The sequence below is a fragment of the Phasianus colchicus genome, chromosome 2 (genome assembly GCF_987193195.1).
Source record: "Phasianus colchicus chromosome 2, bPhaCol1.hap1.1, whole genome shotgun sequence".
NCBI classification, from domain to species: domain Eukaryota; kingdom Metazoa; phylum Chordata; class Aves; order Galliformes; family Phasianidae; genus Phasianus; species Phasianus colchicus.
Window position 1 is genome coordinate 104,205,738 of NC_143437.1, and position 25,211 is coordinate 104,230,948.

Consider the following 25,211-nt stretch of genomic DNA (forward strand, 5'->3'; position numbering starts at 1 on the left):
GGTGAAGAGAGCAGAATACAAAAGCTATGGCCAAATAAAAAAGGAACACAATGTCTCTCATGTTATACATAGCAGGCACAGCAACTGTTTTAGGCTGACACAAGGAGCTGGAAGATGCTCACTGCAGCAGCTGGTAAAACCCAGGATTAACTGCAGACCTGACACCCACCAAATCCTGCAAGAAGTCACATAGGGCTGCAGTGCCATCAGAGGCACACTGCAGCAACCTCATGTCTCAGGGAGACAGAGGCATTTACATTGCCTGGAGTCTGACAGCTCCCAGGCAACAGGTACAGCCCACTGCCTTCCCCAGTGGCAGGAGATGGTGAAGCAGAATAATTCACAGCAAGAATAGCAATCGGCTGCAAACCTGGCTGGAGAAACCAGGCAGCCTGCTGGCCATGCCTCCACACCACAGACCAAGTGCAGCAGGACAGCAGCTGCAGAGCAGGCACAAGGTTGAAATGGGTAGAGAGCTGCTGCCACATGGGACGTTATGCCATCTCTGGCCTCTGCAGGGTCCACTGTCAGCTCCTGCTGTGCAAACAGTTGCTGGTGCACACGGAGCCCCCAAGGGACACAGCACCAGCCATGACTTCCTGCAGGTAGCACAGTGGACACAGCACTTCACACGCTTGCACAAGGCCCCCCACTGAGCACTCAAAAGCAAATGGACAACTATAAAAAAAAAAAAAAAACAACCCTCAGTTTATTTCCCTACAAATGCAGAGCTTTCCTTTCAAAAACAGCTCGCTTCACTCGTGGGAGGGTGCAGGGCTGAATTGCAGGGAAAAGGCCCTTCCAGGCCAAGAGCTATGGCTTCCCAAGGGTCATATGCACCTTCAATTTGCTGAGCAAGCTCTGTGCCCAGCGAGCTGCTCGGCCTCAGCTGCTCCCTGTTGCCACTACAAGGAGCAAAGTCAGATCAGCACAGCCCTAGGTGCACCACCTACATCCTGCAGGCTCAGAGCACATGGGGTGGCTATACCTGCACCAAGAGCAGGCAGAGCAATGAACACCAGTCCATCAGGCTTAAAGGGGAGCAGGGAGCAACTGCAGTTTGAGACAGTTCATGCAGGTGGGCAGCAGGACAAGGAGTGGGCATTACAGTCCACATGCTGCACAGCAGCGGTGCCAACAGCCCCTGTGCCTGGTGGCAGGGCAGGTGCTGACCAGCCTGGGTGCAGGCACAGGGTGAATCCTGAGTGGCTGTTCCATTGCTGCAGAGATGTGGCTTAGCTCAGGAGATTCTTGGGGCGATCAGTCCCAGGGCCAGCTGTGGGGGGGTCTCCTGTTCCTCCTGGCTCCTTCCGGCTGCCTGGGGGCTGCTCCAGGCGGGGCCAGCTCAGTGGCAGCTGTGTAGTAGATGAGCTCGTTCTGGGCACAGCAGGTACCAACTCTGAAAAGCAAGAGGGAGGGAGATCTGGTCCATAACATTTGTGGTTGGGAACCCAACATGGACAGGAAGGGAAAGTAGACATTCCCAAGAGAGCCATCAACCTCCTCCCACTGCCAAGGCCACGCTGGCAGAGGTAGAAAAGCAATATGCAGGGAGAGAGCTTACCTGTCGGTCCATGGGCTCCCCTCCCCAGCTCCTCCATGCAGCTTTGGAAGAGAACAGAGCACCCATCATCTCCAAGCAAGCACCTGCTGAGAGACCCATGCTCATGACCCTGGCAATGCAGACCCAGCAGTACAAGGCACTCAGACTGCAGAAGGCCCTAACCTACTCACTACCAAACCCCTTCCCCAGGCCATCCTGCCCTGATGCTGCAAAGCCACATCTCCTCCCATCAAGAATCCCCCAGAACAAGTGGCCACATCAAAAGGATGCATACACACCTTCACACTTAGCACATGCTGATCCCCAGATGACACCTACTTAGAGCAGTCTCAGCCTGCTAACGTTGCTGGACCCATCAGGCACTGGCTTGAGTGCCTTAACAGGTGCATGAAAACAGCCATAATGGAACAGGCTCAGCAAACCCATCACCACACACAATTCTGCAAAGACCTATGGGTTAATCCTCCACTTCTGACCTCCTCCCAAGCTCAGTCCCAGCTCCTAGTCCACACCGTCAGCATGATTGGGCATCCAACCTGACCTATGCCCACAGAAATCTGGGGAAGGAGAGGGCCAGCTCTGGGTTCAACATGAGAAGCACATCTGGATGGGTTGTCCTCAGCAAAGAGTGGCAGAAATATACCCAGAGATGTCTCTTGTACTGTCCTGAGGATAAAGTATCAACCCCCCACTGTAGGAGTTGATCTGCAAAATCTGTCTCTCCACACCTTAGCTCCCTGTACATCCAACCTCAGCTGACAGAGAAAACAGCAGAAGTTCCCCCACAGATTTCATCTGAGCTCCCACAAAACTCATGGCTTCAGCAGTACCCCTTGCTTGGGACATGGAGAAGGAAACAAGACAGGGCTCACGAGAGTGCTCCTTACACACAGGCACCAGCTCACCACTTACCCAGATAAAGTTTCATCGAGGTTTTCATCTTCCTCCTCCTCTTCCTCCTCCTTGCAAGCAAGCAAGCAAACAAACAGAAAAGTAGGTCTCTACCAGGATCCAGACTGGGATGCCCAGAGCCTCCTCTGGGGCAGCAGGGCTGTCCCCAGCACCTTCACAAGACAGTCACCCACCAGGCATGACAAGGACAAGACTCGTCTACAAGCAGGAAGGGGAAAAATGGCACCTGCAGTACTGGGCTGATGAAATCCTTGGAGCTCAGACACAGCCACACAAGGGAAGAGACAGACCAAGGTTCTCCTCACATTCCCCAAGCCAGCAGAGCACCAAACACAGGGCGTGAACTGGGGATGAGCCACCAAGCTGAGATGGCTGCTGCACACAGCACACCTTTGCCTAGAGACTGGAGCAGGGTGAGCATGTCCCAGCTGGAGGACCAGGCAGAGAACCACCTGGAGCACGCTGCAAGCAATGATGGCCCCAACCACTGCCAGACTGGGTCAATGCTGGAAGCACGAAGTCAAGAAGCAAGCATTCAGAGGCTCCTGGGCAGGGACACAATGACAACAGAGACTTGCAACACTAGAAATGCTGAGACTGGCTCTGGACATTCAGTGGGTGCTGTGCAGATGGGCAGGGCTGAGCCTTATCCCAGGCTGGCAAGATGACGACCAGACAAAGGTTCCTCTCCTTGAGAGAGGCTGTCTCATCCCAAACCATGGCACCAAGTATGCAGAGCACGTCCCAGCTCCCTGTGCAACAGGGCTGGCTGCTGCAACACTGGGCCTGACAGGAGAGCTCCTGGAGCAAAGATCACCTGAGGCTTCTGCCTTGTGAGCCAGACATAGCACAGAGTGCTCCTTGTCACATCAGGCTCGCACGTACAAGGGGAGCTGTGCAGACACCAACAGGAGCCTGAGAGTCCAGGAGGAGGGAGCTGCGTAAGGGTTACTCTTCTCCTGCCCTAATGGGTGACAGACCTGGGCATGGGCCAGACTTGCACATACTGTACCCCAAACTGGTGTCTGAAGGGAGGGCTCCCCGGGGGAGCTGGCTCACTTGCTCTGCTGGGCTCACTGCGCTCCAAGACACATGGAGGGTGAAGGGGCTGTTCCTGCCTAGAGCCTGGGACAGGGCAAAAGCAGCAGAGTTAGCACCTGGAACTTGAACAAGGCTCAGCAGGGGGTGTACAGGCAGGACTGTGGGCAAGAGACAGATGCCCCCGCTGTGCTTGGGAGACAGTGCAAACAAACATGGGAGCAGGGTGAGGGAGACACTGCTTAGGGCAGATCCTGCAGGGTCCCGAGCTGTGCAATAGCTCAGCAGTGCAGAGGAGTTTAGCATGGATAGCAGGGACACCCCCAGCCAGAGACAGGGCAGGCTCCCTGCATGGGGAAGCAGCAGAGAGCACAACAGCAAGGACAGTGCCCTAGTTGGTGCATTTCACCACCCAAGCAGCAAGCCATCTCTCCTCCATACAGCCCAAAACAGGATCTGGCAATGCAGACCCCAATCCCAGGACTAAGCAGAGGGAAATGTCAGAGAAATTCCTCCTACCTGCATTTGCTGCTTCCCAGAGATCCAGTGCCATTTGGAAGGCCTGAGCCACCGTCAGAGTCACAGCCTGGGCCTGTGTACAAGAAAGAGGGGAAAGTCTACTTCCATCTCCACCCCAAGCCATAGCAATAGCACTGCCCAAGAAGAGGGGTGCTCCAGGCCTTGTCACATCTTGTGCAGTGCTCATGTGGAAGGCCAAGGCTCAGTCCTCTGCCAGTCTGTTCATATGGGCCAGCCCTTCCCAAGAGGAGATCCCAGAGGAGCTGGGACAGAAGAACCTCCTGTTGTGTAGAGGTGGATGGTGAGCAATGTGAGGAAACATGCATTCCCTGGCTCTCTTTACAGCTAGGGGCACAGAAGTAAGGGTCTGCTTTCCCTGAAGGGGAAGAAGAAAGGGCTTCATACCCACCCTTACCTCAAAGAGCCAAGAGCCAAAGAGAAGTGCTTACAATCTTCTTCTTGGGTGACAGGAAGGCATGGCACTCCAGCGCCCCGCTCTCCTGGCTCTGAGCAACATAAGCAAAGACTTTGTTCTGCAGCTTGTCTGTTGTGCAGTAGGAGATCCTATGGGCAGAGAGGAGCTGCTCAGAGCAACAGGGAAATCCAGCACAGGTCTGCTGTGCTCCTAGCACACCAACAAACAGGAGAGACAGCCTGAGACTTTCACCTCCCCTGGATAACCAGCAGCCCAGCTCTCCAGAAAGGACAAAAGGCTGCCCCACACCTAGAGCTAGTAAGAGATCCACAGGTTCCTGCATCCACAGGTATCCCCAACTTGTGTTGCTCAGTGTGCTCTTTGGTCTTCTGATGCCTCGTTCAAGCCTAGATGTGAACTCAAGCACTGAACCAAAAGGTGCATAGAAAAGCAAGAGCACAGCTGGAGGCCAGGAAGTAGGATGCTTTGCTTTGGCGTATCAGCTCTTGTGCTGACTCCCAAGTTTTGCACCAAGGACACATCCTGACTCTGCTTCTCACCTAGCAATCAGCCTTCAGCCATGCTCCCCTCCCACAAACACACAGACAAAATACAACTGGCAGCAATAAGAAGAGAACAAACAAACAGGAAAACAACTCTTTAACCTGTCTTTAGTCAGCTCAAGTGAGCTGCAGGCCAAGGCACATTCAGGCCACTGCAGCCAGAAGGCAGAAGGGTGGTCCTCTGGTCCTTCATCAGCAAAAAAAAGTAGGCATGCAGCCTTGCCCTACTTGTGGGGGTCTTCTACACATCAGCCCCAACCTGACATCCTGCTGAACAAAGGATGCAGGAGAGACAAGCAGGGTCCACAGAAAAGGCCAGATACTGACGAAGAACACAAAGTTGCCCAGGTCTTTGCATGCACTCAGACCCAGGCAGTGCTGTGGGAGCCAGCACAAGGCCCAGCCCACCCTTGCTGCCCAAGATCCCACCAGTCTCCCACTGGTTGCTCAGGAACACTCGGAATCATAGAATCAGCTAGGATCACCTCCCTTACCCAGGTCCTCCTGCATGCCATGCCCACCTGTAGATGGAGATGTTCTCAACCACCTCCTTTGTGTCGGCGTCCTGCAGTGAGATGCCCCTTGGAGACACTGTCAGAATCACCTTCTGGAACTTGCGAGCTCCCACCCGTGCCTGGCAGTGGAGAGACACCAGACATCTCTGAAGACCCAGTGAGGGCCCTCAACCTCACCCTGCTGCCAGCCACCCCCCAGATTCTGTACAGAACGTCACTCACTTGGACCCATCTGCAGAGGTTCCTGCCAAATGGACAGGAAAGCAAGAGCCTGGGGATTAGGCACATCCAGTGTAGGACACCCCAGGAGTCCCTTCATGCTACTGCCATGCACATGGGAAAGGATGGACCCCACCTTCCCCAGTTCTTCCCCTCCTCTCTGTGAGGAGAGGGACAAAGTTCTACGTGCAGCTGTGTGGAAGCAAGCAATGGTGGCTGTCCTGCAGAAAAACAGCTTCCTCTTGAGGTAGAAATCAGCCTGCCACTTGCAAGCCACCCTCCCCTTGGGAACAGCACAGTCCCTAGATGGAGCTAAGGACTGTCACGTCGATGCTTCCCAAGTCTACTTGCTAGCTCCAAACTGGCTCTTCTCTACCCCAACACAGAGCTGGCTCTCACCGTGGCAACGATCCGGCGGATGGCAGCAGCTGCCATGTCTTCCCCTTTGGGTTTTTCTACCAGTGTCATGCCTAGGTACTTCAGAGTGAAGCACATCCCCTCCAGCAGTGGTTCCTGCATGTCAGCCCAGCTCTCGGGAAGCTCTGTGAAGACAAAAAGATTTAGCAGCAGAAGCCAAGTACCAGCTGCCCTGTGGCTAGTCCCAGCAGAGCCACCCCACCTCATTGTAGTCTCAGTGCTCCCAGCAGCAGTGCTGTTACCTGCACTCACCACAGCACTCTCCTGGTTCTGTGACAATCTTGGTAGAACACAATGAAAGGAGAGTTTACCCTCGAAGCCCTTAGCCCTGGAGGTAGAAGCTCTGCCAGCAAAGACAGTAAGCTCCTGCATATCTTCACAGGGCCTCAGATCTGCGCAGTGTTCAGTGCTATCCCATCAGAACCTAACATTTCCAGGTCTCAGCTCCTTCACTGCAAGTAGCATGTGCTATGTACTGCATTCACCTCATCCACTTCAAGTGCTGCCACACCACAAGAACAGCAGTATTTGCTGCCCCACTCAGATCAAGATCCCCAAGCTGTCTCAGTGCAAGCAAAGCCAAACTATTATCTGCTGTTATCTGCAGCAGCAGGCTACCAGGAAAGGGGCAAAATGGCCAGCACTCACAGCTGAAGCAGAGGTGACAGGGAAGCAATCATCCTACATAGGCTCTGTGTTACAGAACTGCTTAGATTGGCATTTAAAGAGTGCAAGCTAGCTTCCAGAAGAATGTGCTTTATGGATGAATTCCAATGAACAGAAGGAAGAGAACTCCATGTGCATTATTGGTCTATTAAAAAAATAAAGAACAAAGAGCATCTGTTCAAACACTACCCTCATTAGTGAGGAATTTCTTCCTAATGTCTAATCTAAATCTCCCTTTTTAGTTTAAAGCTGTTACCCCCTGTCACTGCACCCTCTGACAAAGGATCATAGAATTGTTTGAGCTTGAAGGGACCTTTTAAGGTCATCTAGCCCAACTCCCTGCAATGAACAGGGACACCCACAGCTCCACCAGGTGCTCAGAGCCCCATCCAACCTGACCTTGGGTGTCTGCAGGGACATCCACCACCTCTTTGGGCAACCTGTGCCAGTGCTTCACTAAAAGAGTCCCTCCTCAGCTGTCCCATAGGCCTCCAGGTACAGGAAGGCAACAAAGAGGTCTCCCAGAAGCCTTCTCTTCTCCAGGCTGAACACCCCAGCTCCCTCAGCCTGTTCTCACAGGGAGGTGTTCCAGCCCCCTGAACATCCACATGGTCTTCTCCAGACCCACCCCAACAGGTCCAAGTCTTACTTATGTTGGGGTTCTCAGCACTTCTGGTGGAGTCTCAAGAAAGCAGAGGTGAACAATTACCTCCTCAATCTCCTCAGATTCCCTAGAGAGGGCCCTCAGCACGCCCAGCTTCCTTTGGAAACTGATTTACTTCACATTCTGCAAGTTCTGGTAAAAGAAGGAGCCCTTGCACCACTATTACTAAGAGATGACACAAAAAAACAAGCACTGTAAAAGCATCCATTACAAGCTCTGCTCCCACCAGATAAAGCCAACAAAAAAACCTCACTCTCATCAAAAACTGTTTATGAGATCAGTGCCATGCAGAAAGGAACACTTCTTTCAAACCAAGTACTTCCTCTGGGGATGCTTTTCAAGGACAGATGAAGCAGAATTGAGTACACATTTATCTCCTCAAATCTCATGGAGCAGAAGGATGATGACAGAATCATCATAGAATCACTGAGGTTGGAAAAGACCTCTAAGATCATCTAATCCACAACCCACCCCACCGTGCCCACTGGCTACATCCCTCATTGCCACATCTACCCCCTTCTGGAACACCTCCAGGGACGGTGACCCCACCACCTCCCTGAGGAGCTGTGCCACTGCATCACTGCTCTTTCTGAGAAGAAATGTTTCCTAATATCCAACCTGAACTTCCCCTGCACAACTTGAGGCGATCACCTCTTGTCATATAGCAGTTACATAGGAGAAGTCGTCAATTCCCACCTTATTACATCTTCTCAGATCTAGAGAAGCATGAGATCTCTCTTGAGCCTCCTCCTCAGCTGCTCTCCATAACACTTGTGCTCCACACCCCTCACAGTTTCACTGCCATTCTCTCTACATGCTTCAGGGCCTCAATGTCTTTCTTGTAATGAGGAGCCCAAAACTGAACACAGCACTGAAGGTGCAGCCTCACCTGTCTCACATAGGATGAGAAGGGTTAAGGTACTGAGAGTCAGTCTGTTGGGATTCACCCACAGAGGAGGGAGTGAGAAGGACCAAAGAATTAGAGAGCATATAAACAGGAAGGGGAACAGCTGTTTACATGGGTGGATAGTGATAGGACAAGGGGGAATGGTTTTAAACTGAGACAGGGGAGGTTTAGGTTGGATATTAGGAGGAAGTTTTTCACTCAGAGGGTGGTGAGGCACTGGAACAGGTTACCCAAGGAGGTTGTGGATGCCCCATCCCTGGAGGCATTCAAGGCCAGGCTGGATGTGGCTCTGGGCAGCGTGATCTGGTGGTTGGTGACCCTGCACATAGCAGGGGATTGGAACTAGATGATCATTGTGATCCTTTTCAACACAGGCCATTCTATGAATTCTATACAACATTAGAAGCATTAGATTGAAATCCCTCCCTGGGAATTACCTATGCATCTGCCATTCACACTCAGATAATGCTTCTCAGGGTTATTTTTCACCTCTTTCCTGGGATTAGCTCCCAGAACGTTACTGCTACACTTATAGAAAGCTCTGACCCATAATTGAAGCAACGTGAATCCACGGGGAAATCAGACGACCTCATCCGCATAGCGCATAAGGCTGCAGCTACCAGGGAACCCTCCGCAGGGCCATGCCACAGAATCACAGAATGGTTTGGGTTGGAAGGGACCTCAAGGATCACGAAGCTCCAACCCCCTGCCGCATGCAGGGCCACCAACCTCCACATTTCATACCAGCTCAGGCTGCCCAGGGCCCCATCCAACCTGGCCTTGAACACCTCCAGGGACGGGGCACCCAGGACCTGGCTCCAGGCTCTAAGCACCACTTCAGTCCCACAGGGGCCGCAGCCAACCCTCGGCCGCAGCCCGGCTCCGGGCCCACGGACCCCACTTTGTCTCAGGGCCAGCCGGGCCCAGACAAAAGCTTCCCGCCCCACGTTCCCGCACCGACCCTCGGGTCCCCTCCGCTCCCGGCCCGCACTCACTGCGCCGCCGGCAGAGCCCCAGGCCGTGCCGGGCGAGACGCGGACTCCGCAGCACAGCGCGACCCGCCGCCCGCAGCGCCTCCATGGCTGCGCCGAGGCTGAGAGCTGCCGGAAGTGGGACGGGGCGGGACCGGAAGTGAAGATGCCGAAACCGGAAGGGGGCGGGGGCGTTGTGCGTTATCGAGGCGCTGTTTGATGACGTCATCAGTGGTGCCGGCTCAGCGGTTGCTAGGCAACGGATGTAGGTTGTAGCGGGGTACGGCGACGGTCTGATCCGGTGCTGTTATCGCTCTCCGTCCCTCATCATGCAGCTGCGGCACGTGCGGACCCTGCTGGCCCCGCAGGTCGAGTCGGGTCGTTTCGGGTCGGGGGGAACCGTGGAGAATCCGGGCTGTGTTGGCGCTGAAGCTGTGTGTGTGTCCCGCAGGACGGCACCGCGCGTGTGACCTGCATGGCCTGGTCGGCCAACAGCGGCCGCTTCGCCGTGTGCACCGCGGAGCGTGTGGTGCTGCTGTACGACGAGCACGGTGAGCGGCGTGACAAGTTCTCCACCAAGCCTGCCGATGCCAAGGTGAGGGTACCGAGCCCGGGCTGTTGTTGCCCGTGGCTGTGGGCTGTGTGGATGGGACGTGGTGGCCTTCCTCTAGGGCTCAGTCTGCCCTCTGCCCACAGTACGGCAGGAAGAGCTACGTGGTGAAAGGCATGGCGTTCTCCCCGGACTCCACCAAAATCGCTATTGGCCAAACAGACAACATTGTCTACGTCTACAGGATCGGAGAGGAGTGGTGAGTCTGGTGGCAGTGCCCAGTGCTGCACTCACAGGAAGGACTTAGGGATCCTGATGTGAGAAGGCCTGGTCTGAGAAGGTCATTGGTGTCCTGGTTGACCAGTAGTTGACCACAAGTTGGCCATGAGCCGGCGGTGTGCTCCTGTGGCCAAGAAGGCCAGTGGGCCAATGGTACCTTGAGGTGTGCTGCAGAGAGCATGGCCAGCAGGGTGAGGGAGGTGATCTTCTCCCTTTGCTCTGCCCTGGTGAGTCCACATCTGGAGCATTGTGTCCAGTTCTGGGCTCCCCATTTCAAAAAAGACAGGGATCTCCTAGAGGGAGTCCAGTGGAGGGCCACAAAGATAGTCAGATCCTGGAGCATTTCCTGTACGAGGAAAAGCTGGTAGCCCTGGGACTCTTCAGCCTGGAGAAGACAGAGGAGATCTCATCATTGTTTATAAATATCTGAAGTGCCAGATTCAAGTGAATGAGGCCAGGTGTGCAGCGACTGAACAAGGGGCAACAGGCAGATGTGGGAACACAGGAAGTTCCATACAAACATGAGGAAGAACTTTACTGTGAGGGTGACAGAGCACTGAACAGGCTGCCCAGAGAGGTTGTGGAGTCTCCTCTGGAAATATTCAAGATCCATCTGGATGGGTGCACCTGTTCCTGTGCAACTACTATAGGAAACTTTGTTTAAAAGAAGTTGGACTAAACAGTCTCCAGAGGTCCCTTCCAACCTCTACAATTCTGTGTGATTCAGTGTGTGAAGGGAGTGATGCTCTCCATGCAGCACACTTTCTGGGTACTGGTGTGGGTTCTCATCCAAGGCTGATCATCATTATAGAACATGATACAGATCATCTAACCTGCAGTGATTCACTCAGATCTTTCCATGGTGAGCAGCAGATAAGGTTTCATTGAACACAGTGGAACCTGGTGGAAGCACGTGCCAACTTCTGTGGAGCAGTAGTTGTAAAGCTGACACTGCTGTCCCCTGTTTGATAGGTGTGGAATGGAGACAAACCTACCTCACCTCACAATTGTTTGCTGTTGTGTTTAGTGCTGGTGCTGATGAGAAAGGCACATCACCAAAGTTTTGGAAGCTCAGAGAATTGCCACATTCTCCCCTCACCTTAGTCTTGCAAAATATATAAACTTTTTTTTCCCCTGAAAATTTTCTGCCTAAAATTGGCTTTTGGTAGAACATCAGCATACAGAACTTAAACAACCTGTGTTCAGAAATATTAAAATGGGCTAAATACAAAGGGGGTAGCTGGAATAGGCAGTTTTACCAGCTTCACCAATAGTCATTTTTGTCTGCCTTTTTCTGCAGGGGTGACAAGAAGGTGATATGCAACAAGTTCATCCAAATGGTGAGACCCAGACTCCCGTTTAACTCCATTTTCTCCCACAGATGTAGGATAGAGACAACACTTGGATGTCTCTGTGCTCATACTCAGAGACATATGTGGGCTGTCAGTGATATTTGATTACTCAAAGACATGGATAGAAGCTAAGATAATCTCTACATTTTGAGATATGTCTCCAAGCTTGAGAGGCCTCATAATGCTGTGATGTGACACAGTAATTAACTGTTTATTGATCAATGCAGTCAGTTGCAAGACTTCAGGGACGACTCTTGGCATCGGTGGACAGAATGTTTTTTGTGAGTTAAAATGGAGAAACAGAAGAGAATCTGAGTCTGTTTTTCACAGATCAGCAGCTCTAAATGTTTCTGCAGCTGATCAAAGATCAGATATTTGCTGTAATCTATCTATTGCTTCCTGCAGCAGAGCAATACTGGTGCCTGACTGAGACCAGAACTAGAAGAAAAACCATCCATTGATTCCCAACCAGATACCATTGCTTACTCATACCTCCTTCAGTCCTTGAAGCTCAGTGCATGGGCCCTTTCTGTTGGGAAAGCAATTGCACTGCCTGTAGTTGTGCCATTGACATCTATGTTATTCCTGCAGCTTTTCCCAGTAGCAATTCTTGTTCTGACACTCAAAGAAAATCAGTTATCTGAAACAACAATGAAGTGATAAAGGGCTGGAGGAGGCTGTCTGGCAGTGTAATACGAAGTGAGAAGAACAGAGGTTGGTGATTGGATAGAATCATAGAATATCCCAAGTTGGAAGGGACTGACAAGAAGCAAGTCCAACTCCTGGCTCCACACAGGATCACTCAAAAATTAAACCATATCTCTTATAGCATAGTTCAAACATTTCTTGAAGTCCAACTGGCTTGGTTCTGTGACCACTTCCCTCAGAAACCTGTTCCAGAAATGCAGTGCTAGTGCTCCAGGGTAAACATCTGATCTCCCTTTGTTCAGTATCCTGAATGACTGGATCTGTGTCCTGAACAATGCTGTTCCACTCAAATTCACCTGGATATCTTATATATCTTCATAAAGCCAAGAAGATCATTCACAGTTTCGTGTTATCCTCTGCCTTTTGCCTGCTTTTCCACATAGACTAATTGCATGGCAGTCGCTGCATTCCACTTCTGCAAAAACTCTTTATGGGCATCTTCTCTCTGTTTCTGATGGCATTTCCCCTAATCCCTCCAACTACAAGACCCATATAACCTCTCTTGAAAAGTATGGAAATCTAAGAAAGTTTACTGCCTCATAGAAGACCAAACAAGACAGTGGATCTGCCTGGGCAGTTGGTTGTTCCCCAGCCACCATTCCCATTCTGCAGCCAGTAGCAGAGGGTAGCCAAGTTTTGCACTGTCAGAGGATTGCAGATGGAATGCTGATAGCCTATGCATGGAGTTTTGAGCTCTTGGGCTCAACACTCACCCACTTTAACTTGCAGTTCTGCAGGCAGCAGTATGTTCCTACACTGACATGTTAAAAAGCCTGCTAGCTGTGACCTGGTTACCTTATAGCGTGTCAGACTCAGGCTGGATTTACATTAGCAGCCAAATGTGCTTTGCTTTTTCTATATGGTTCATAATTTTAGGGTGCATCATTACCCCAAGATTCCCCATTAACCAAAATGTTAAGCGTGCAGAATTCAGTTAAAATGCAATTTCCACGTGTCCACGTGTACTTAGGTTTGTAATTTCAGTCAGGCCATGTCCTTGGCCTTTTTAGTGTTCTGCTTCTTAGTTCTACCTGCATGTGTCAGAGAGCACTCTTCCCAAACTTACTGACTGAAATTTTTCAGTTTAAATGTGAAGCAGTTAAACTCTCTTTGGCCCTCTCTTACAATTAGGTTTCACGGTCAGATTTATTCACCTGATCCCCACACCTCAGATTTTGAGAACTCCTTTGATTTGGATTTAGTGACCTGTTTCTGCCTGGCCTACTTGGTAGCATTTCATAACTATCTTGCTTGTAAATGAAAAAATACATAAAAACTATTTGATGCTCAGCTTTAGCTTTTCTTAGCCCCTTACTGTACCCTAGCTCACTGTTACCTAGTTCAGACATCAGTATGGAGTGTCTTAATCCCACATTAAGGTCCATTCCAATACCCATTTTCTTCTCTTTCTTGGTCTGAATGGTCTTACTTTTCATGAGCTACCTTATGTAGCAGTGGGATGAGAAGCTTTCTGAGTAGGGTGGAACTTTTACTTCTTTTTCTTCCTCTTTGACAGAGTGCTGTGACCTGCTTATTGTGGCCAGCGGAGAATACCATTGTCTTTGGTCTTGCTGAAGGAAAGGTAGAGAAACTTGTTACTTACCTGATTTTCTTTTCCATGCAAGATCTATGAAAGCCTGCAAGCACCTTCAGAGTAGAAAACATCACTGTGTGGGCTTAGGACACTGATCAGCAACAACACCACTGGCTTAAATTTCCTGGTTTTGGTTCCCAGTTAGTCATAGAATGGCCTGGGTTGAAAAGGACCACAATGATCATTTGGTTTCAACCCCCCTGCTATGTGCAGGGTCACCAACCAGCAGACCAGGCTGCCCAGAGCCACATCCAGCCTGGCCTTGAATGCTTCCAGGGATGGGGCATCCACAACCTCCTTGGACAACCTGTTCCAGTGTGTCACCATCCTCTGAGTGAAAAGTCCTTGGAGGTTCTTTTGGATTCTTGGGTCCATTTTCCTGAGCTGTCCTAGAAATGTGGAAGTGTGACTGCAGTGCTAACATTTCTGCTTGTTCTCTAACCTACCAGAAACAAATTATTTCTTGTGCTTATAAACTGGAAATCCTTTGGGGATATTGCAGTGCAGGAAGTCCATGGTTCTGTATGGGGCTAGAAGCAACACTGACCCTTCTCTTTTCAGGTTCGTTTAGCAAATACAAAGAACAACAAGTCTTCCACCATTTATGGGACAGATTCCTATGTGGTCTCACTAGCTTCCAAGTGAGTATGGAATTGCTTTAGCTACACTGCTTTGGCTCATTCTCCTGTCCAGCCATTGGGCCTAGCAGAACTTGTGGCAATATGGGAGGTTGGCAGAGTGTCTTTATGCTGTTGGTTCTTATCAAGATGATAAAATTCAGTGCTTTTCAGAAGAAATCACATTCTAAAATCTGACACCTGGCCTCTCCACACCCTCCTCTTCCCCTTCATTCCTCCCCAGTCTCCTCCCATGCTCTCTTTTTCTCATATTTCTAATCACAGCTCATGCAGTTATTGATAGATATTAATGATAAATGTGGGATTGAAATTGACAGAAGGCAACATTCATAGAATTTGTATTCCATAAATGAATTATCATTAAAAGTATTCATTATGTGTACATCACATTATGCCTATTTCCTCTTCCTTACTCCTCCTCCCTGTTTGCATTGAGAAGTACATGATACAATAATGCTATAGATAATGGTTTTAGTCTTGGAGTGTTTGTCCAGATGTTTTTTTTTCCAACTGTTGTTGCTTTTAGGGATTACTGGTGTTACAATACCCAGCCTGATTTCTAAAGGAGTTTCAATGAAAAGATTGTTTGAAACACCGTGTTATAAGAAATGTTTATTATTATTTCACTCAAGATTCCTTAGCCTCTATGTGTTTTAGTAACATAGTATGTTATAGTAAGTGCATAATTGTGCTTTTATGTGATGAAGATATTTAATTGCCCACTCTCTTCTCTCTCTACCTTTGTCAGCTTTCTTTTTACAGACAGTGGTACAGTACTACGTTTTCTTGTGTTCACCTCCCAACTTACGTTTAGTGAAGATTCCTTTGATGAGGAACCACAGCCCTGTCTCTGGGACTGGCTTTTCTAGGGTAGAATAGAAAAACAAAAATGCAAGTCTTAATGCAACTTTACCTCATCCTGTCTGTTTCTTTACAGTGTTTCTGGGAAAGGAATCCTGTCTGGCCATGCAGATGGAACCATAGTACGCTTCTTCTTTGATGATGAGGGCTCAGGTGAATCACAGGTATCAAAGATCTTATTCATTGAGCAAAATTCTTGTCTACACAATTTAATCCCCAGCTCAAGAACTCTGTAAAGTGATCAAGTTGTAGAGGGAGTGCAAGTCTGGAGAGAAGCAGTCTGTGTTTGCTGGAAGAAGTTTTGTGCAGCATTGATGTAGATGGAGCAGTAATGAGATACTTGAATCTACTCTTGAGCGTAGTGGTAAGAGAGGAATTTACTTTGTGTGTAAGACATGAAGTTTTTCAGGTGTCAGGAAGATCTCATGTTAGGAGATCTTGGAGAATGGGATCTGTCATAGAGAATGATGGTTGAATGGGTAGAGTTTTCAGGGAACAGTCACAAGTTCACATTGTGTCTGTGGACAGGATACTGTGGGCAACCCAGTATTTCTCCCAAGCCTCCTGTTTCTCTCCAGAAGTCTCACTGTTTTAAGCTGTGGTGAAGAAATGCTATTCCTATTCAGATCTTTTCTTTTTAACTGAAGCAATTTGAGCACATCTGCCCTCTGGCATGATAAACTGAAGGGCCCAAAATGTACTCTGCCAGGTTAGTAATGCATCCCAGTCTAGTTAATAGTACTGTTCTTCTTACTGACATCAGCAATCTTCTCTCCCAGTTAAATGAGTTATATCTCAGCTCTGGTTTCTGTCTGTCTTCCTACAGCCTAGGGCATGCAGACAAAGCAACACCTGTGAACTGGTCTTTATGGAAAGGCATCATACTGGTCTCATTCTGATAGTCTACAGGGCTCAACTGAGGGCTAAATCCAATGTTGTGTTCAAGATCTTATCTCCTGTCTTATGTAGGGTAAGCTGGTGATGCATCCTTGTCCTCCTTATGCCCTTGCCTGGGCTTTGAACAGCATTGTGGCTGCAGGATGTGATAAGAAGATTGTGGCTTATGGGAAGGAGGGCAACGTGATTCAAACCTTTGACTATAGCCGAGACTCCTCAGAGAAGGAATTCACCACAGCAGCTGCCAGTCCTGGTGGCCAGGCTGTTGTCATTGGAAGCTATGATAGGTGCGATGGCTGATGGTAAAGTCTCCCCTTTGTAGTGCTTTCTCCTTCAACTGTGTTCATTTCTTCATTGTTTTTTTCTCTCTTCTCATAGGCTGAGGGTTCTGAATTGGAGCCCACGCCGTGGTGCCTGGGAAGAAGCCAAACCCAAAGAAATACCTCACCTTTACACCATCACATCTCTAGCATGGAAGAGAGATGGTTCAAGGCTCTGTGCGGTTTGTATCACGAATTAGCAGCCTTGAGCCAACAAGTTGAATGCCAGCTGTAGTCTCAGGCATTCTCCTGAGATGAGAGTTATGTGGTACAGAGAGGGCTCGTCAGAATAGTCACCATCACCTAGGAGTGTGATGCAAGATGCCTAGTCTGAACCCTTGTGCAGGAGACAGTGCTAAAGTCAGGTGTGCAGTATGCCCAGTGAGAGGACAAGAAGCAGTGGGCACAAACTGAAACACAAGAAGTTCCATCAGGAAACACTTCTTCACTGTGCAGGAAGCTGAGCCATGAAACAGGTTGGAATCTTCCTCCTTGGATATCTCCAAAAGTCATCTGGATGTGGTCCTGGGCAACCTGCTCTGGATGACTCTTGCTTTAGCAGGGGATTTAGACCAGGTGACCTCCAGAGTTCTCTGCCAGCCCTCCTAACCATTTTGTGATTCTGTGATATTTTCTGTGAACCTGGAAAATATAATGAATCGTTGTATAATGACTTAGAGGAAGCAAGCCCTTTTTTGACAAAAGCTCAATAAGGTCAGCATAGCTTCTCTAGGGCAGTATCATGAGCACCAGTTCCAGAAAAACTGAACTGTTTCTTGTATTCTGTGTGCTATTTTCAGTTCAGAACTGTCTTTTTTCTATTTCCAGCCTATGGCCTCTGATCTGCCTTTTTCTATTACGTAATTCTTTAAAGCTCTTATATTTGAGTTTTCAGTTGAATTGGACTCAATGAGCTTTATGGGTCCCTTCCAACTCAGAATATTTTATTATTCTAAATTAATCTTTCTTTAAACATTTCTCTATTAAGTTCAATATCTCCCTACATAATTTAATGAGTTTTAAAGAAATTGCTATTTACAACTTCTTTTTGACAGTTTATACATTTTTTTATGTTTGACAAAGTCAAGAACCCTTAAAATCTTTTCAGAGATGGCCAAGGTTGGAAGCGACTTCAAGGATCATGAATCTCCAACCCCCCTGCCACATGCAGGGCCACCAACCTCTACATTTAATATTAGACCAGGCTGCCCAGGGCCCCATCCAACCTGGCCTTGAACACCTTTAGGGATGGGGCATCCACAAGCTCTCTGGGCAGCTGTTCCAGCACCTCACCACTCTCTCTGTAAAGAACTTAGTTGAATAAGAACAAATATTTGCAGAGGAGGGGAAGGAAATAAGGGATAGGTGAGTGCTGGAAGCAATGGAAATGTTACAAAGAAAGAGATAAAGGTGGAAGGATTCTGTTGGAAGGGAGGAGAGTTTGGGAAGGTAGTAGAGGGGTGATGGGAAGTAGCAATAATGGGGAATAAAGGAAATGAAGATAAAGATGAGGATAAAAAGAAATTATTTTTTAAACCTCTCTCTGTCATGTGTGTGCCAATATTTGGTAAGCTCCATTTCTCTGGAATTTTTCCTGTTCTTTTAAGAAAGTCAGAATAGGGCTGGTCCTTATACATCTGGAGGTTGGTTCTGCAGAGGAGCAGGGATATGTGGGTTTCTGTTGTACCTTTGATCTTCTTTGCTTGAATAGGGTCTGAATACCTCCCCTTAAAACAATTCACTGACTAAGAAGTGTGTTTGTTTCCCCAGGGCACTCTGTGTGGAGGTGTTGAACAGTTTGACTGCTGCCTTCGTAGAAGCATTTACAAAAATAAATTTGAAATGACATATGTGGGACCAAGCCAGGTAAGAGAATGTCCAATAAGATAATGCCTCTTGAAGAAAATGAGACCTTCACTAAAACTAAATGTGTTTGAAGTTCTTTGTTCCATCAGCTTCTTTCCTGCCCATAAACTGTCTCCAGTCCTTGTCCCAGCCATTCAGATTCCTCATAATCTGCTGAGAGAATTCTGTAAATTCTGTAGTAGATAGCATCAGCCCCAATACAATTACACAACTACACTTGAAAGAGTTAAGAGTAATGGTGTATTTCTCTAAGTCCATCTACCTCATTCTCTTTTTCCTTTAAAGCAGTTACACCACCTTGAAAAATATGCACCAGAATTATCACAGCAAAGTGATTACCAAAGCATTTTAGGTGCACATTTACATCTATGTTTTGTCCATAGCAACTTGCTGGGAGGGATGTAGAGAATATTTCAGGAACAGGGTCAAGTCTGGGTGAAAATTTGATAGTAGTAAAAGACAATGGAGTTTATTTCCTAGCTTGTGAATTTGTTTGAGGTACCTCTGAGTAAAATAGAGGCTTCTGAAGTTGCTTAATTTAATTCAGCTTTACTTGCTTCAAAATCAGGTAGCAAAGGTGCACAAGTAATCCAGGCATCCCTCTGTAATTCATGATGAGTGAGCAGGACTCCAAAAGGATGATACATCCTTGAGTGTGAGTAGTCCTCCAATTAGTCTAGAAACTTCCAAGTGGCAGAAGTGAGAATCCCACACTTCTACTACAGTCATCATCCCATACGAAATAAACTGTAAGATTTCTTTTAAAAACAGGGTGAAATGATATGAGGGGATGTCTAAACAACCAAATATTATCTGTTATATAATCTTTCATAGGACAGAGGTAGTCTTCCTCTGTGTGTGGAAAGCAGGCCTCATATTTTTCATACTTTCTGCAGGTCATTGTGAAAAACCTCTCAACGGGAACTCGGGTTGTATTGAAATCCCACTATGGTTATGAGATTGATGAGGTGAAGATCTTAGGGAAAGACAGATATCTGGTGGCCCATACATCAGACACATTACTACTGGGTGACATCAACTCCAACAAGCTCAGTGAGGTAATGGAAGATCTGTGATGTTTCATGAACGTCAAATGTTTAACTTTGCAACTCACAAAGTATTTTTTCTGCATGGAAAAAATAAATTTATTTTCAAAGAATCATAAAATAATTCAGGTTGGAAGGGATTTTGGGAGGTTTCTTATCAAACCACTTATGCAAAGAAGGTTCATCTTCATAGATGTCTCCTAATGTTTCCCTTCTCCAAGCTGAAAAAGCCCAATTTCTTTAGCTTCTACTCATAGTGCAAGTGTCCCAGCCCTAAACATCTTGATGGCCTTCTGCAGAATTTGCTCCAGTCTGCTCTTAGCAAAGAGAAAATTCAAGATCAGCTGATGAGACTGAATGTGTCCAAATCTATGGGACCCATTGACATGCATCCCAGGGACTCGAAGGAACTGGCTGATGTGGTTGCCAGGCTACTCTCTGTCATACTTGAGAAGTCATGGCTGTCAGGTTAAGTCTAGATTAAATGTTAGGGGGAAATTCTTCACTATGAGGGTGGTGAGGCACCCACTCAGCTGTCCAGAGAAGTGTGGGTGCCTCATCCCTGAGGTGCTCAAGGCCAGGCTGAATGGGGCCCTGGGCAGCCTGAGCTGGTGGGGGACACCAAGCCCATGGCAGGAAGGTCAAGATTAGATAATATTTAAGGTCCCTTCCAACCCAATCCATTCTGTAATTCTGTGATTTATCAGTGTTTTCACTGTCTAGTACTGAGAGAGTGGAGAGTGGAGGGCAAAACTGGATGCTCATCCGCATCCAGTTGTGATGTACATTCCAGTTGAATGTATGAGTTTTATTGTGCTTCTTCTTAAAAAAAAAAATTATATATATATATATATAATGCATTCGTGATCACAGTACCACAGCTTGTGCCTGTACCATTTCCAGTACAGAACAATCCAGATTAAACTGCCCAATGCCTTGAACCTGTGTGCAGAGTGATGAGATTATACGCCAAGCCTGGAAAACCCAGTAGGTTAAATGGCAGTAGGTTAAATGTCTGGCAAAACTATTAACAACATCCCAGGACATTTTTGCTTTGTTTGCACAGGTGTATAATTTTATTCAGACCAATGGTATGCTCACAGATCTGTCTGGGAGCAGTAGTTCCTGATTATAGATTTGAGTTGGAAAATACTGGTGAAAACTTAGACTAAATCTCTGTATCAGTTTTCTGCCTAACTGACCACTTGCCTGTTGTAATCACAGCAACTATTGCATTACCTTGTACTCATCTCAAATTTCAGGTGAACAACAGTGTTGACAGCTGAAGGACTGGAATGTGATCACTTGTGCAGTGTAGTCTTTGTTATCTGTCCTGGGAGATTAGAGCTTACCACAAACCACAATGGTTCCCTCCAAAAGCTGTCAGCCTAGACTGCTCACTCTGTGTCATTGCATTGTAGGTAGCCTGGCAAGGATCTGGAGGGAATGAGAAATTCTTCTTTGACAATGAGAACGTAAGTTGGATGGGGCAGGGTGCTACTGTAAATGATGGGTAAAGAAGTGTGTGCTCTGGCAGAAAAAGTGACAACCACATTCCTGGAAAGTAGTTTTCCATCTTCTTCCTGGATTTATCCTCTCCGTGTGCATCCCAATCTGCTTCTTCCCTATGCTTGCCTTTTCCATGTTTTTCCACATTTGCCAGATACAGAGCAAATCCAGTGTGAAGACTGTGTAAGCAGTAACCACATAGGAGAGAGGAGAAATAAAAGAAAAATAGCCAGAGAGGATGTTAGAGGTACAGAAAACAGAATGTGTTAACTGTCTGGAATCCTATGCTGTTTGGCAAGGCAGGAAGTCTAGACAAGTTAGGATTTATTGTCTGATAGTTCTCAGAATGACAGCTTAGCTCCTTCTGCAGGAGTGATAGGCCCAGAGCTAAACTCAGCAGCCTTGAGACAGTCACAACATGAACAGTTCCTTGCTCATCCTAGGTGGGTTTGAATTTATACTTGTCTGCAGCAGCCGTTTTCTGCTCACCTCACTGGTAGATATTTGTGCTTACCTGGCATTTCTGCAAGAGTGCATTCCTCTCTCTCTTACAGGTCTGCATGATCTTTAATGCAGGGGAGCTGACACTGGTGGAATATGGAAGCAATGACATCTTAGGGTCTGTCCGCACGGAGTTTGTGAATCCTCATCTGGTCAGGTAAGTGTGATACCTGCCTGTGTAGCCAGTGCTGACATTTTGTGGGAGTGACCTCAGATATGTACACTTGGAAGCGTACCACTCTGAAGAACATAGCTCACGGGTACTGGGACCTGACCACACATTGCTGCATGTTTTCTGAGTAGTCATCTGGCAGTGACCAACAGTGGGGTTTAATGGCTTGTTGTGATTAAGGGTTGTAACGTTTCAAAAGCACTTTTAAAGCCCGTTTTCCTTTTTGTTTATTCAAGCCCGACTTGGTTATTGCCTGAAAAGGAACCTGTGCATGTATTCAGGCATCACTGTGTCCAGCTGATCCTAGTACAACATTGCTGGGGACTTCAGGTGCAAGTGGGAGCTCCTCTGTCACTCTAAAATATCATACTCCCTTTACTAATTCAGGAAGAGAGAAGGGAAGATCATGGGCTGCTCAGAGGTAGAAGCATCATAACTAATTTGCTATTGGGAACCACGGGTCCAAAGGGGCAGTTTCTGGAATGAAGCCATGAATCAGAGGCATTGTTCTTATTTGAGGCAGCCATAGGTATTGTACAAGAGTCACAGGTCAAAGAACTACAAAAGGCTCCATGTGTTGAGGGTAACTGCAAGTAAGTCTTGCAGGGGGAGGATGGGATTTGATAGAGAGCAGTAAAGGTAATGGTTATCATTCTTTCCAAATAATAGTGTCCGTATCAATGAGAGACAACAGAGAGGCGTGGAGGAGAACAAGAGACTGGCTTATTTGATAGACATCAAAACTATAGCAACAGGTGAATGTAAACATCACTCACTCCCCTGTATTTTGCTGGCCTCCTCAATTCCTTTGCATGCACCATGCCAGACAGCATATCCCTGGAGACAGCAGATTCCTGAAGGCTTATTTCACATTCACTCTGTCTGTTACTAGATCACTAGGCACCAGGTTTGGAAGGTTAGCTGCCTTGTGTAGGCTCAGCTGTGGAGTGGCTGTCACTGTGCCCAGGACCCAAGGTTCTGTTGTGCCTGTGATCTGTGCATGCTCATAGAAGGGTGGAGGGATTTACTGTTGCTGATAAGGCTCCAAGATAGATGTCACTGCAAGACAAACACACTGCTTTTCATGTTGCAGTGTGTTTGCTAGTGGGTCCTGCAGTATTTAAGTCCCAGATACCTGATCCCTATAGGGCAATGTTGAGTGTTCAGCACCCTGGGACACATTAAGTACTTAACACTGTTTTTTCTTTTTCTTTCCCAAGTGGACCTTGTTGGTAACTACAGTGTTGGCACTGTCAGCCACGACAGCAAGATTGATTGGCTGGAGCTGAATGAAACAGGCCACAAATTACTCTTCAGGGACAAGAAGATGAGGGTAAGGCCAGGCAGGGGAGTGTGGTGAGGTGGCACACTTTGGGAGAAGTAAAGACAAGTATGCCTGAGTTCAGGGAGAGAAACAAGAAACATATGAAGTACTTCTAACTTTTTGACCACTCCTTAGGAAAAACAGACCATGTTCAGATTGCATGAGCTGGCAGCATCATATGTTTGGATTTTAGTCATATCTCACTCCGAAGTTAATTACTTGACATCTTCCTTCATCTCATTACTCCTTAAAATACAGATCATAGACTCTTTTGCTGGGAGAGGGAGGCAAGTGAGTGAATCTCAGGATGAGGACTCCAGTGTTGTACTTACACATCAATTTAAAAAGGCATTTTCTGCTTGAGTTACATCTGTAAGATGAACTCTAATTCTCTAAAACAAGTTAGTCACAACCAAATAGCATGTCCAATATGACCTTTGGCTTGTGCTAATTCCCAGACTGAGACTGAACATAGCCTGGGAGAGTGTTAGTAAGCCCAGGACAAAGCTATGCCCAAAATGATGGTAACAGTTTCACAAGCAAACACCCTCTCAGCTTGTTGGCAGCAGTTCTTGCAATAAGATTTTACCTAGGATGGACAGTTCAGCACGGAATTGCAGAGTAAGGCTTGCTTGGTCCCCTAGCCTGTTTGCATGAAGGATTTAGAAGACCATTCTCCTGTTAGAACTCTACACAAGGATATTCTGATTTACTTATTTATGATCTTATTGATAAGGAAAGCAGGATCTGAGCATGCTGCTTAAAATATGCAAATATTAATAAAAAGATCTTAAGTCTTGAACAGTAATATGTATAAATAAAAGGGTGTGGAAGTTCAAGCAACATATCCTGAAAAAAAGTTTAACTCCTGCTTGGTTATATCTTTTTTGCTCAGTTGTTCCTACCAAGTTCATGTCAGCTAGCAGCCCATCCACGAGCCATATTGAACTTTTTCTCCACTTTCCCCATCTAGTTGCAGCTGTATGACATTGAAAGCAGCACCAAGACTACCATTTTGAACTACTGTTCCTATGTGCAATGGGTCCCAGGCAGTGATGTGGTGGTGGCTCAGAGCAGAAACAACCTTTGCATTTGGTATAACATAGATGCTCCTGAACGAGTCACCATGTTTCCTCTCAAGGTAAAACTCTGGAGTCTTTGATTTCCTTCATCAGTTTCTGTTGTATCTTGCTTACATGTGTGGGAATAGGCAAGATGGTATTGTGGGAAGTGGACAGAAGGGGACTACTGGTTTCTCCTGGACAAAATATGAACTCATCTGTCTCATATTGCTCTGCCAGAAATGCTCTGGTAGAGCTTTCACAGTTGGTAGAACTGTCCTCATGTCATTACTACTCTACACACCCCCAGACAACATGGGAGTGTTGACAGCTGGTACTCTTTTTAGGGAGATGTTGTGAACTTGGAAAGGAGTGATGGAAAGACTGAAGTGATTGTGTCTGAAGGGGTGAACACTGTGTCCTACACACTAGATGAAGGTCTCATAGAGTTTGGAACTGCCATTGATGATGAGGATTATCACAGGTAAGTGCTAGATAAGCCATGTGGTTGTGGCAGGTACTCCACATCACTTAACAGACATTTGATGTCTATAATTTATGAATTACACCAGCACAACTTTCCATGCTGAGTTGAGGTTCAGCTACAGAGTGTGATTTTGATGCAGGATGTGGCTGTGAGACACAGTGGAATCCTTCAGCAGTGAATACTCAGCTTTGTCACTTTCACTGATTTTTTTCCCTATGTGTCTGGCCTTGTTTTATACAGTTTTCCTCAGAGCTCATCATGCCCATCAGTTTTCAGTGCAACTCTTGTTAGGGAGTTCTAATCTCAGCTAAAAGAGCTCTTCTGTTCTGTCACTGAAAGCCTGCAAATCTCTTTGTCTCAAGGGCTACTGCATTTTTGGAGACACTGGAAATGTCAACAGAGACTGAAGCTATGTGGAAGACCTTAAGCAAACTAGCTTTGGAAGCTAGACAGCTGCACATAGCAGAGAGGTATGGGAAAAAGCTAAACCATCTTTCTGGCCTGAACTCTTTGCTGAGTCCCTCACAGAATCCAGGGTCTAACTGAAGATGTGACTTTTTGTATGACCTGGAAAGTTTACTGCATCAAATAATGAAGTGTTCTCTGTTCCAGGCAATGACTTTGCCCTTTAGTCCTAGACAGTAATGATAGTACTGGAGTCAGGAGGGTGTCACTT

General features: G+C 47.4%; 2 protein-coding genes across 6 annotated transcripts in view; one reads left to right on the forward strand and one right to left on the reverse strand.

Annotated features, from left to right (window-relative positions):
- Positions 1–157: 157 nt before the first annotated feature.
- LOC116230650 (low density lipoprotein receptor adapter protein 1-like) lies at positions 158–9,520 on the reverse strand. Of its 4 annotated transcripts, none has more exons than XM_090136457.1 (9): positions 9,395–9,520; positions 6,145–6,287; positions 5,533–5,645; positions 4,483–4,597; positions 4,034–4,106; positions 3,489–3,601; positions 2,477–2,526; positions 1,565–1,605; positions 158–1,399 (listed from the first exon to the last, which is right to left on the reverse strand). In XM_090136457.1, exons 1-9 carry the CDS (start codon positions 9,477–9,479, stop codon positions 1,236–1,238), a joined length of 897 nt encoding a protein of 298 aa, XP_089992583.1. In that variant the 5' UTR covers positions 9,480–9,520; the 3' UTR covers positions 158–1,235. The 4 variants fall into 4 exon arrangements, with proteins under 4 accessions (XP_089992583.1, XP_089992582.1, XP_089992581.1 ...); XM_090136456.1 differs by having other exon boundaries at positions 1,565–1,647; XM_090136455.1 differs by having other exon boundaries at positions 1,565–1,650.
- A 119-nt stretch (positions 9,521–9,639) lies between these two features.
- Positions 9,640–25,211, forward strand: part of IFT172 (intraflagellar transport 172) — a 33,342-nt gene continuing 17,770 nt past the window's right edge. The window contains exons 1-18 of one of the 2 annotated variants that reach the window (XM_031595950.2): positions 9,640–9,738; positions 9,822–9,965; positions 10,067–10,179; positions 11,500–11,539; positions 13,776–13,841; positions 14,415–14,494; positions 15,429–15,516; positions 16,322–16,536; positions 16,628–16,751; positions 18,340–18,435; positions 19,332–19,493; positions 20,903–20,956; positions 21,545–21,648; positions 22,333–22,418; positions 22,884–22,996; positions 23,961–24,128; positions 24,396–24,532; positions 24,898–25,005. In XM_031595950.2, the coding sequence (XP_031451810.2) occupies positions 9,700–9,738; positions 9,822–9,965; positions 10,067–10,179; positions 11,500–11,539; positions 13,776–13,841; positions 14,415–14,494; positions 15,429–15,516; positions 16,322–16,536; positions 16,628–16,751; positions 18,340–18,435; positions 19,332–19,493; positions 20,903–20,956; positions 21,545–21,648; positions 22,333–22,418; positions 22,884–22,996; positions 23,961–24,128; positions 24,396–24,532; positions 24,898–25,005 (1,937 nt within the window). In that variant the 5' untranslated portion in view covers positions 9,640–9,699. Of the gene's footprint in view, positions 9,739–9,821; positions 9,966–10,066; positions 10,180–11,499; positions 11,540–13,775; positions 13,842–14,414; positions 14,495–15,428; positions 15,517–16,321; positions 16,537–16,627; positions 16,752–16,788; positions 17,046–18,339; positions 18,436–19,331; positions 19,494–20,902; positions 20,957–21,544; positions 21,649–22,332; positions 22,419–22,883; positions 22,997–23,960; positions 24,129–24,395; positions 24,533–24,897; positions 25,006–25,211 lie in introns of those variants that run through there. The other variant, XM_090136452.1, reaches the window with a different exon arrangement.

Coding starts and splice junctions, on each gene's coding strand:
- LOC116230650 (XM_090136455.1), bottom strand. CDS start 9,479: ATGGAGGCGCTGCGGGCGGCGGGTCGCGCTGTGCTGCGGAGTCCGCGT. Junction 6,288..9,394: donor GGGGCTCTGCCGGCGGCGCA/GTGAGTGCGGGC, acceptor TTGTCTTCACAG/AGCTTCCCGAGAGCTGGGCT. Junction 5,646..6,144: donor TCCGCCGGATCGTTGCCACG/GTGAGAGCCAGC, acceptor CTCCACTGCCAG/GCACGGGTGGGAGCTCGCAA.